A 12,556-nucleotide genomic window follows, 5' to 3' on the forward strand; every position below is an offset into this window, starting at 1 on the left:
ATTCAAGCTAAGAGCTTTAGATGGGGGTGTCGATAACCTGGGTAAACACATACATTCCTTGGCTTCTGGTCAAATAATTATTCCATATGGCCACCATCTTGAATTCAAGTGCGCTATATACTCACGCTCGTGCGCTATATTTTTTTTTCGTGATTTTTCTTACGCACTGAGCACTTTTGCGAGTACCACTCGTGCTCAAAATGTTTTAGCGATTTGGATACGCACCGAGAACTTTTGCGAGCACTACTCGCGCTCAAAATGTTTTAGCGATTTTTCACACGCACTGAGCACTTTTGCGAGTACCACACATGTTTTAGCGATTTTTCACACGCACTGAGCACTTTTGCGAGTACCACTCGCGCTCAAATTATTTTAGCGATTTTTCACACGCACTGAGCACTGTTGCGAGCACCACTCGCGCTCAAAATGTTTTAGCGATTTGGATACGCATCGAGCAACACACGCGCTCAAAATATTTTAGCGTTTTTTCACACGCATTGACCACTTATGCGAGCACCACTTGCGCTCAAAATATTTTAGTGATTTTTCACACGCACTGAGCACTTTTGCGAGCAGCACTCGTGTTTTTTGTAGTTTCATTGGATATTTTTATTTATTAACTTTGATCGGTTCATCCTTTTCCGATGCGGAGTTCATTAATTTAAAAAACAGCCAGGTTATCTGGTGAATCGAAAAATTAACGTAAGTTCTAAATCATGCCTGGCAAGAATCGCCAAATGTGTGACCTCGTGCCATCGCAAAAGGACCAGCCGAATACGTTAGGTAATTATCGGGGACAAAATAGTACTTACGTGTCATCCGTAGCTAATCAGGGGAAAAACTGGTTGTGCAAACGTGTTGTAAGTCATGGCCTACTGACGCTCAATCCAAATTACGTCACGTGAGACGTGAAATCGATAAAATAGATATCGGCAATGGATATCATGCACATTATACACTGTCGAATAAAATAGAATTGAAACCTTGATAGAAACTCATTTTGCCGTCAATGTTGGTCAAATACCAATACATGCGTTGGTTCCGTTTCCGACCCAGACGTCGGTTTCGGCGTCTCCGGCCCGAATCTTGGCCCTTATGCAGCATATTTTCAGTTGAAGCCGCTGCTTTCTTCGTCGCTACCCCGCAAGTAAACCCATCGATTCACAGATTCTGCTAATCTCATTGCCGCTCTCCAATGCGATCATCCCAAACACCGCTGGATCTAGATTCTAGGGAATTCATTTAGATAACTCCGTCTCGGGGATAGGTACCAGTCCCACTCGTCTTTTACCGCTCAGCTGAAGGGGATTCTGCTATCATAATCTCTAGCATTCCATCCAGATAACTATGTTTTCGAAAAAAAAAATCATTTCCTTTTAATGGGAATGAGTTCTATTTCGAGCTCATTCCGTTATTCGGATATCTTAATTTCGTCATGATTAAATGGCATTATGATCCTTTCATGCAAAAGGCTCGAATGGTCCACAATCAAATGGCATTATGATCCACATTACTAATTATTGGAACGATTAACTAAGATGCGTCCTAATCAATATAATGAAAAAATAAATTTCCCCATACTAATTTGTATCCCAATCAGCTCAAATTTTCGGAGGACACTCAGAATATGACAGAATCAGATGAGCGTTGTGAAGCAAAATCGATTTTTTGAACCAATCCTAGTACCGTGGAAAATCAAATTTCGGACACACTCAAACTTCGGACACTTCAATTCGTATGGGAAATTTTCTGAAATATTTCATCGAAATGTTTCGTCAAGCTGGATTCGGATGACTAATAGTTTTAGCTTGTTTTAGTATAGTTACATTCTAATAAGACATGTTAAAACAATGCGACGAAATGATTAAAAGACAGTCTGAGCTGTGCAGTGCGAATTATTTTCAATTATTCTTCCCGGTGCTGTGTAATCAGGTGTCCGAAGTTTGAATCTTTGTGTCCGAAATATGAATCCAACCCCGCCGGTGTCCGAGGTTTGAATCAAACAGAAGCCGGACATTTTCATAAATTGCAAACATTTTTCGTAATATCGTGCACATTTTAAATGCGTAGTTCAAAGATGAATACTATACTTGGTGATTGCAATGGTGATTTAAACGGTTGGACTTAAAATGTCAGTAAACAGGATGATTTTAAATCAGAAAGTGCTTAAGCGTCCGAAGTTTGAGTTTGCACGGTATACATACTATGGCCAGGGAGTCGAGAATGTTTCCCACTCGAAAACATTTTTGATCGTAAGGCTAACTGGATTGTTCCAATAACATACATTAGGATCAATATAGGATCTTTGATGAATGAAACATAATGATTACTCTTATTCTACCAAGTTTTTTTTTACTCCACAAAAGTTAGTAGATGGTACTGCGCATGTACATATATACAAGCAACCAAAATAAACCGATTTGAACACCGCCGTTTGTTAACTCGTTCCGTTTCCATGGCAATGCTAGGCTGATTTAAAACAAACTTCCATTCGTTTCGAGTTTTCCACCGCCAACATGGATCTTTACGATGAGATGTACGAAATTAAAAATAGTCGCGAAATTGACGATAGTCCTCCGCCCGATTTGGACGTTTCCAGTTCGTTGCAGTTCGTAAACGAGGATCGCTCGGAGAACGATCCCATCCCGAATGTTATGGTAAGTAATGTTGTGGATTTGATAACGAAAGACGACGAAGTTAGTAATTTATCACACAGAATGATATCAAAGCGATCGATGATGCGGATGAGGAAATATCAAGGGTTACTGCCTCGAATAGACCCAGCGACATCTTCAAGAAGAGGGAAAGCAGTCTACAAAAGCAGGACTCGGTAACGGATAGTAGTGCGAGCGTTTCCGAAGATGAGAAAGAATTGCCAAAAAGCTTGGTTGAGGAAAAAGAGTTCAATCCTAAGTTCTATGAAAATATTGAAGCACCAAGTGAGGTGAAGGAACTTTTCCAATATATAACCCGCTTTTCGCCGCAGCGCGTCAACATTGATTACAAATTGAAGATTTTCGTACCAGATTTCATTCCCTCGGTTGGCGATATTGATGCATTTTTAAAAGTTTCATCACCGCCTTTTATCAATGAAGACAAAAAGAAGGTCCTCACGGACCATATCAAGAAACTTGGATTGGAGGTGAGTAATTAAAATTATCTGCCGTGCGTATTGTATTATCCTTAAAAATCTTAGACTTTAGACGAGCCATGTGGTGATCAAAGTGACCGTGTGCTACTGCAGATGAAAATGCGATCGATTTTCACCAAACCGTTGGAGACGCCCTCTGCGATCGCAAAATCATCGAAAGACATAGACCGCTGGATAACGGAAATGCAGCTGCTTAAGGCGAACCAATCGGTGCAAAATATAAACTCTCTTCGGTCGGTTGTGAACATTGACAACCTGATGTCGGAATGGCCTGAGGACGTTGAAAGAATGCTGGACACAGTTGGATTTCCCTCAGCGGATTTGGATTGTTCACTGAGCAGGTATATTGAGATTATTTGTAACATTTTTGATATTCCAGTACAGGAGAGCAACGGACAGGCCGGATACATTCAAGCGCTGTATAATTTATTCAATCTGTATCTAGCTGTTAAGCAACAAGGTAACGTCTAATCACTGTCTAAGGAACTAAAGTTTAAACAAATCTAAGAAATCATCAGGTATTGGCTGTGTTGAACTTATTTCAATATCCGAACATAAGAATCCCCTATACCGAATTTGAATATAGCTAAAAATGGGAAGTATGTGATCAGGAACCTCGACATAATCATTTGACTGTTCAAATACCACCTAAAGATTGTGGATTTTAACCAAACTTCGTGTATTAGCAAAACGAAGTACAATATAAACCGACTGTATCGACTAAAGTTTTGGAACTTGGTTTCACAATCTGCCGATGGTAGTTCTTCCGTCCAATAATAGTAGCCGGGAACGCCAGTGAGGCGTGCTGTCAGAAACAGGAACGCATCGTAGTCCAAGAAAGGGTTGAAACACCACAAACCCTCAACGAGTGCTTTGCCCATCTTCTCGAAACTTTCCGTTGTGGAGAGGAGGGCGGGTCTCAAGATGTGCTCCTCTACTTGTCTCATGCGGTGCTCAGAAGAGACCAGGTTGTCCGTACACAAGTTGTATCTAGAAGAGAAATAAAGAGGGTCAGTGCAATTTATTTAATGTATATAAGATATGTTCAAATTATTTGCATCTATTTAATTTCAATTAATACTACAGCCATAGATGTATAGCGTCATGTGAGTTCAACTTAACTGGAGTATTGTTATAGTATGCGAAATACGTTCTGATTAACGATGTACATCTCAACTATATAAAAAATCCCATATAAAAAACAGATAATCGAGAAAATAGGCATCGTAAATGGAACCTTATTTTCCCTAATTGTGCCTGTTTAAATTTATGTTTTACACATGTTTGCCACCAGTGTGCTGTATGTTAATATCCCCTTGCCTGCATAGATGAAAGAGGAAATATTTTCTTCACAAAAAAAAATCCATGGGACAAGATAATCAAAAGTAATCGCATACCAGTCCAGCTCTTTTGAATTAAGCTATGGATGTTACACTTGTTTTAAGTTGGCTAGTGTCGGATCGTCTGGGGCATTAGATTGGTAAACATTTCCCACATTTTCGTATCTGTAATGTCAGATTTTGAATTATTTAGAAGCTGCGTTGGTGATTCATCAAACAAAGTTTTGATGAAGAGAATTTTTGTGGGTTTGGCGGAAAAATAAGTAATGAAACTCGTGCGAGTGGAGTGCTCTCGCATTACGACCAACAAAAAAAAGGAAAAGCGCCCCACCGTACATTGGCGGGCCCCAGACAAATGCCGGACAAAACCTAATATGTCGCTCGAATTTTTCACCGAATAGTAATTTTGGAACGCTAAATTCATTTTGAGGTTAGAATTGTTATCCGACATATACTTTGCTACTCAAGTACTTCCGGAAGCCCATGACTTTAGGTCTGAAGCAGTAACAGCGTCCTCATTCTAACATTGAAACAGTCAATTTCCAGCTTTGGCGTAGATTTCAATACATCAATACGTAGATTTCAATACGTTCCGAGTCTTTCCCAAGAAAAGTTTAGTCAAATTTTCATTTTCCATACACATTTGTTGGGGAGACACTACAGCATCAACATCAACAAGCCACCAAAAATTAAATTTTAAGGATTCAATCATCAAATTTTGGAATCAATTCATTTAATATATGCGTGAAATAAAAAAAATACAGCTTCGCGAAACAAGCAAATACATTTTGAGGTGTTGATCGGGTTTCCGTCACTGTGCACCGTAGCGCGGCATAATATCAATATCATCAATGTTTCCGTATCACGAGTGTGCCTGTGAACAGCCTCCTGTCCTGACAGTTGGTCATCATTCTAGGTCTGCTTATTTAGAGTTCTTTTTGATACTAGGATTGGACTCAATATATTTTATTTGAAGGGAAAATTCAAATCCTGTTTGTGTAAGACCTTGTAAGACTTGTGTTGTGCCTTGCAAACCAAATGACAACTTTCGTGATCATTTTCCAAGGCTCTCATATATGTGAAATATTTATGCGCAGTACAAATAGCACGTGCTATCAAAGCATTTATCAATCAACCACGTGGCGACCGAATTTTTAAAAAATATTAATACTTTTTTCTGTAAGTACCGCTTTGACTCAAATTCCGAACATTTTAAATAGCCATTTCAACTTTATTCGCGTGATTCTTTCCATATGTTCATGAGTTCATTTGCATCCTTCATCTTTCTTTTCGAAAAATCATTAAAAATTTCATTTTTAGGGTGCTAAAACACTAGCGTTTTTGGAATATGAGTCACGTTCGTAATTTGAGTCAAAAAGGTACGTTTTTGGCGACTATCTGGCCCTCATCTTTTGTGGTGATTAAAAATAAACGGAGGAGTAGATTTTTTTATAAGCGATACATTTTTATGAGCGGTACAATACACTGCACAGAATTTTGTTTTTTTTTTGACTGAAACAGCGGATAATAATAATAGGGACACGGCAGGTATTTTCGTCTGTTCGTCATAGTCTCGAAAACCAATAAAAGAGACGCTTTTTTGTAAAACTCATACGTACCAAATCGTAAGCTCATCAGGAGAAACGTTCTGCTATAGTGGAGTTCTAGCAAATGTACGTTGCTTTCGTTGGTTTTAGCCCCTATGACGATGGACGGAAATACCTGCCGTATCCCTAGGGTATCGGTAAGTAGAGGAGACTGGGGAGACTTATCTCCTTTTCTGATTTCCGATGTATTTCAGCCAAAAATAATAAACTTGTTATTATTTGAATTTACTAATGTGTAAATTGTCTGTTGTTATTGATACATAATCGATTTTCGGAGTGCTGTCAAAAATCTTCAAGAACTTGTTTTGATAAAAGATAAAAGGTTCTCTTTTTTTTAAATTTTTTAAAAATATTTTTCCTCCAAAATACGCAGATTTGAACGATTTTTGATATGGAATCCGACAGCAAATGCAACCTTAGAATTTGGGAAGACTTGATCCCTTTTCTATGATATCTACTCAATAAATATTTGTTTAGCCAACCCTTCATCACACAAAAATAGCCACATGAGAACAAATTTATATATTTTCTTTATTTTTTCGTCAATTTTTTGTGTGGCTGACAAATTAGAGATCCAGTGTCCCCATATTGACGCAACAATTTAAATTCCAAATATCCTAAAATTATGATGGATTGTATATTCATTCACATTCTAGCATTTTGTAACTGTTAGGAGAAGTTGTTCAAATTGTGTTTGGCCACCAGGGATTGAATCCAAAAGAGAATGAAAAAGTATCTCATTTATCATTTCTGTATACATATACGTTAGGGACACGGCAGATATTTCCGTTCATCGTCATAGGGGCTAAAACCAACGAAAGCAACGTAATTTGCTAGAACTCCACTATAGCAGAACGTTTCTCTTGAGCTTACGATTTGGTACGTATGAGTTTTACAAAAAAGCGTCTCTTTTATTGGTTTTCGAGACTATGACGAACAGACGAAAATACCTGCCGTGTCCCTATATAGCATACCGTGAGAGACTTTCTTCGCAACCTGTCATGATAAAGAACTGATTCGGGAGGCTATACATCATGATAAACTTCTTTCAGAAAGCTCCAAATGCGGGGAGCAGTGGTTCTGATGATTTCAACTTGTTCTTGTTGTCAGGAGTTTTTGTTGAAATATCAGGTAGTGTGCGACGCTTCGCTGTAGATCGAAGATGGATAGGAGGTAGGCGCCAGTTGGTTGTAGTTGCTCTTGGGTAGATTAAGGAATATTGTTATGGATGTATTGTAGATACTTATTTTTGAATAAAGAGAACTGCAGCTACTGGCAGAAGTATCAGTCAGTAGCCTGCCGTGGTGTAGAAAGGGAACTCTAGTATTGTTTTGTTCTTCGTGAGGGGGTTCCCTTCACCGGTCAACAGGTTATGGGCCCAGGAACGATTCCCGTTCTCCATCTTAGTAGGATGTTATGGCCGTCGACGTTATCGCAGTGGGATCATGGATCGGCCGTATAAGTCGCGTGGCGCAGTGGGATCATGGATCAGCCACGTAAGTCTTGGGTAGCGCCGGACGGCATTCATCAGGAGGTTGGAACGTTCGGTAGGATGCTGGCTGGTCAGCAGGCGTCCAGGAGGAGCGTCGGAACATTCAGGAGCTGGTCAACAGAGGGTGCTGTGCAAACGTCGGATAGAGGCCATTTGTACGGGCAACGGATTGGGTCAGCAGGAATTGTTCGGCGAAGAGGAGCTCTGGACGAGAGGCTCAGTGTTAGGAGGAGCCAAGAAAAGTAGCGACGCGTGCACACTAAGGAGGAGTGTTGGAATATCAGGTAGTGTGCGACGCTTCGCTGTAGATCGAAGATGGATAGGAGGTAGGCGCCAGTTGGTTGTAATTGCTCTTGGGTAGATTAAGGAATATTGTTATGGATGTATTGTAGATACTTATTTTTGAATAAAGAGAACTGCAGCTACTGACAGAAGTATCAGTCAGTAGCCTGCCGTGGTGTAGAGAGAGGGAACTCTAGTTGTTATTCTTCGTGAGGGGGTTCCCTTCTCCGGCCAACAGTTTTCAGAAAAGCTTCTGGACTTCGAGAACTTTTCTGAAGAAATCCTTGGAAGAAATTCCGAAAGAATAATTCTTAAAGGAATGTCCAAAGAAATTCTTGGAGCAATTCAAAAATATCGGAAGTTCCTTCAGGTTCCTTCGGAAATTCCGTTGTGAATTCGCCAAATTTTCTAGAAAAAAAAATCTGTTTTGTGGCATTTTTTATTTCATAAACTATAGTATGTACTAGAAGCCGGAAATTATTTCGCACTTGAAATGAGTACATTTTCCATATATATATATAGTTTACCAACGACAAGCAACATCTTTTTCGTTATACACTCAAAACTTTTTTTACGTCACTTATTGGGGAACGTAAAAATAATGTTTGCTTAAATTACGAGTTTTTCACTTAATTCATAGATCCTTGGCAACTTTTAAATAGGGGAACAGACGGCTTTGGCAGGTTTTGTTCTATTATTGGCAGGGTGTTTTTTTCGGCCGAATTTTATGAAATTTGGCTACAATATTCTTTGATATGCAAAGAATGTTTAGGCCAAATTTGAGCAAAATCAGTCATAAAAAACCCCTTGACAATAATAGAACAAACCTGCCAAAGCCGTCATTCCCCCTACGACATGCTCTTGGTTTTCCAAGAGTTCTCTGGAGTTCAGGCTTTCAGACCACCACGCGTACACTAATCTATCGGCTATACATCTATCGACTTTTTATATGATATGTACAAGCTCCCAGCGGTCCAAATTGGACATGCCTTCAACATGTGTTCCATTTCAGGTAATCCAAGAATTTCAAGAATTGGAGTACAGGTCAATACGCGTAACCAAAAATCTATTTGCTCCGTTTAGGAATGCAACAAGCTTTCAATAATTGTTTGAGCCGAATTGAATATGAATTGAAAGCAGTCAGGCCATTCATGAATTCCAAGAGTTAGAGTACAGCCCCTTAAGGTCAATACACGTAGCGAAAAATCTATTTGCTCTTTTAAGAAATGGGATATGCTTTTAGTGATCGTAAGAATCAAACAGCTGTTTTTGGAAAGATCCAATAATCATTATGGCCTATAGTTCAAGAAAATGTTAGATGGAATGGATTTTTAGGGCGTATCCAATTTGGTTCTATGGATTACAAAGGGCATTTGAAAAAAAAAATATTACAACATTACAGTGTTGGTAGAATCATACTCAAATCTCAATCATCGAGGCTTCATGCACGAGTGAGCACGCTTGCGATTCTGTATGGAGAGCATCGCGCTTGAGTTTCTCGGACAGAATCGCACCGTTTTGCTCACTCGCCGAAAAAAGATTTTGCTCTAAAAAGCGTCAAAACGTAACCGAGGCCTATGTTTTGTTTACACATGGAGTTGTTAGCCATTGTTGTAAGCGAAAAAAGTTTTTTCAATGCATTCAACAATGAAGAACACGTTGAAATCATGCCATGATGCAAATCGCGATTCTCTGGGCCATGATTCTGATGGGATTTGACTCACGCATGGTTTGAATCGCCGATGGGATTTGATAATTTGAGATCTTACCAACACTGCTAAGGATTTTCTGAATGAATTGAAATGGAACAATTGATGAACACTCATGCCATTCAATTATATATGGATCTAGGACGGAAATCTTCGTTTTACTTTACTTTACTTGCATCGACACTCGGTAGGCAGTTTCGTCATCGACTCGTGTTTGCTTTGATCAGACGTTCAGCATTGTAGGGACGAATATCTCGCAGCATGCTGTCAAACTTCCATACCAAATTTTCCGCTTGATCTTCAATAGACGATTGATAATCGATCTTAAAAATGAATATCTACCGAGGCTGAAATTAATATTTTGAACCGTTGTTGATTTACACCGATAAATGATAATTTTTTTACCTTAGGGTTTCTTACCCCATTCCCGGCCTAAGTTGCGTAGTACGACTGCATTATTTAATTGATATTTATGTCAGGAAGCAACTTTTGCTGAATTTTGTGGGCTGTATAATACTGCATTGAGGTTCACTTCTGCTTAAAAAATAGCTATTCGTGCTAAATATCGTCCAAAAAAGCTTTTATTTGATTTAAATTAACGAGGTGCAGCACTAATTTCAGTCATAGCGATTGCCATTCCGGCATACATAAAACCAGTTCCCGGCCTAAGCAAAATTTCACTCAATCTCTCAACATTTTACAAGGTATTTTATGAGACGTTTCGCGGCGGCCCAATTATTTACATTTAAGGTGAGTTACGGCGGCGTCCAAAAATGGCAGCCACAATGGCCGTGCTATCCCTCACCTCGCGTTTTTGCTCGCACAAATGTGAATATTTAGGCGGTTAGCACATCTGGAAACCATTTTTTCGTGTATGCTGCAAGTGAGCAAAGGTGAAAAACTACTTTCCGTTTATGTCTGTCGTTTACTTTTCGAGTTATGTGCCCTTCAAAGCGCTATGTAGAATTTTAATTGGACTCCAACGCGATTCACCTTAATGTTTTGTTTTGGTATGATTCTGCGTGAACATTTCGTTAGGTCCAAACACAAAATAATTTTTCTAACGTTTTACTTTCAATTCATAATTTCTTCAGCATTTTATGCTAAGAATGCAATAGTATGAATAATGCAACACGTATTGGAAATCGTATGAAAAGCTTTGTTCTTAAGCTCTAGAAACCAAAAACAAAAATAGGTAGAATTGATGATCGGACCCATTGGAATGTTTAGCGCGAATTAACCAAACAAACGGGCTACCACTAATTGTCAAAGTAGATAAACACGAGAAAAACAGCTGTTTCGATCTGTCTCATAAAATGCCTTACTCTCATTCTCTCTCGGGACGGTAGAAAATGCGACATAAACAAAAATATGCACGTTCCACGACAACAAGATGCCAGATGGTATTATTCATAATCATTTTTATTTGGTTGAGAAGATACTTAAACACAATATTTTTTCACCTTTTGAAATCGAGAGAATTGTAAATAACATGATAGCGTCAACGTATTAGACAATTTTCCTATTAACAATGAAGGATCATTTTCATACTCCTGGCCTTTTGGCAGCACGGTGCGGCTAGAAGTTCTTGGGCCGAGGTGATTTTTTGTTCGGTTTGAGGATACATTTTAAAATGTATTCTAATGTGTTTTAATAAGTTCTAGTGAAACGAAAGATTAGGAAGAATTGAAGCGTGTGCGTTTAGAATTATGGTGTGGTGACTAACAGCTTCAAACAATGGTTGTGGCGAGCACTGTGACGATTTTCAGGTAGGTGTTTATTCGATGATACCGTTTTGTAAAAGTGAAAAGAATCACTCCGGCTCAGTGGTGTGGCATCGGAGAGCGAAATTTTGAAATCTACATTTTTATTTTTTACAATTGGATCAATTAGGAGTAAAACAAGTGGTTGAAAAATATTGAGTATTGTGAAAAATAAATGGGAGACTTTTTAAAAATTAACAATCATGAACCTACGGCTTCCAAACAGTATAAATCATTAGTTTTCTGTGTAGTAAATCGGGAAGGCCCATGTAGTGATTTACCCTATATACTGAATAGATGCATTAGAAATTAGAAATTAGAAATCTGACTCCAAAATGTTAAATCTATGTACTACACACTACAGTACACGTAAAAAAAATTTAATGTTGTTTATTATTAATATTTCTAATACTTTTTTGCCAAAGAAAGCGCTTAATGACATGTATAAGGAAAAACTTATACATCGCATTAGTCACATACATTCGGAAACTTATACTTTTCATTAACTTATGAATGTTATCAGTTTTTTGACATGGAATCATTCATTAGGTGGCATAATGAAGAGTATAAGTATTTTCGAATGGTTTTTTGCCATACATATAAGGTTATTTTTTTACGTGTATGAAATGATATTCATATTTTGAGATTTTAAATTGAATATCAATGTGCCAAACTGAAGATCCATTGTGATACCGCACATAACAATGCTGGCACCGAGAGTCGACGCTTGCTGTTGTTTATGCACATGCCGTTCTGTTCATTCGCACATTCAAATTGGTAAGTGTGTGGCTCCCGTTTTCAACGTTCAACGTCAAACGCCCGGATGAGCAGCTGAAATAACCTCAACCCAAATCCCTACCCCGTCCGTCATGTATTAGGTTTTTTAACCTTGAGTCGCCACGAGTATTATGGTCTATGTCCCCTCCCAACTAACTGTTAATATAAGATGATATACCATGTAAAAATATCATACTTGAGAATTGCGGCTCCGCAAAGTGTCACACACGACTGAGCCTACCAAATAAATGAGCTGGTAAAAAAAAGTGTGTGGCTCCAAATGGCTGCAGCGAAATGCGATGACAGCAGCTCTCCGTCGGTGCGTGTGCACGCCGCCGAGATCGGACGAGAAGAGGCAGAGTCATGGCTTGCTGCTCACCGATTGACACGCTGAGGTGGTAATATATAATCACACGCTGATGGTAACTTACTCAA

At 38.8% G+C, this 12,556-nt stretch overlaps 3 protein-coding genes across 6 annotated transcripts in view; 2 read left to right on the top strand and 1 right to left on the bottom strand.

Moving 5' to 3' along the window:
- LOC134221267 (zinc finger protein 252) overlaps window positions 1–12,556 on the top strand; it is a 157,280-nt gene that overhangs the window by 8,562 nt on the left and 136,162 nt on the right. The gene's annotated exons all lie outside the window — the stretch shown is intronic.
- LOC134221270 (intraflagellar transport protein 46 homolog) lies at window positions 950–3,672 on the top strand. The gene is made up of 3 exons (XM_062700466.1): window positions 950–2,657; window positions 2,717–3,142; window positions 3,197–3,672. Exons 1-3 carry the CDS (start codon window positions 2,517–2,519, stop codon window positions 3,620–3,622), a joined length of 993 nt encoding a protein of 330 aa, XP_062556450.1. The 5' UTR covers window positions 950–2,516; the 3' UTR covers window positions 3,623–3,672.
- The window catches only part of LOC134221269 (uncharacterized), a 45,731-nt gene continuing 36,627 nt past the window's right edge, over window positions 3,453–12,556 (bottom strand). For both annotated transcript variants that reach the window (XM_062700465.1, XM_062700464.1), the window contains exon 6: window positions 3,453–4,141. In XM_062700465.1, coding sequence (XP_062556449.1) covers window positions 3,688–4,141 — 454 coding nt within the window. In that variant the 3' untranslated portion in view covers window positions 3,453–3,687. The remainder of the gene's footprint in view (window positions 4,142–12,556) is intronic.

Source organism: Armigeres subalbatus, chromosome 3 (genome assembly GCF_024139115.2).
Source record: "Armigeres subalbatus isolate Guangzhou_Male chromosome 3, GZ_Asu_2, whole genome shotgun sequence".
NCBI lineage: Eukaryota > Metazoa > Arthropoda > Insecta > Diptera > Culicidae > Armigeres > Armigeres subalbatus.

Bases quoted from the DNA above. Each gene is read 5' to 3' on its own strand.
- LOC134221270 (XM_062700466.1), top strand. From the start codon at position 2,517: ATGGATCTTTACGATGAGATGTACGAAATTAAAAATAGTCGCGAAATT. The intron at 2,658-2,716 runs GTAAGTAATGTT...TTTATCACACAG, and splicing joins ATCCCATCCCGAATGTTATG to AATGATATCAAAGCGATCGA. The intron at 3,143-3,196 runs GTGAGTAATTAA...TAAAAATCTTAG, and splicing joins TCAAGAAACTTGGATTGGAG to ACTTTAGACGAGCCATGTGG.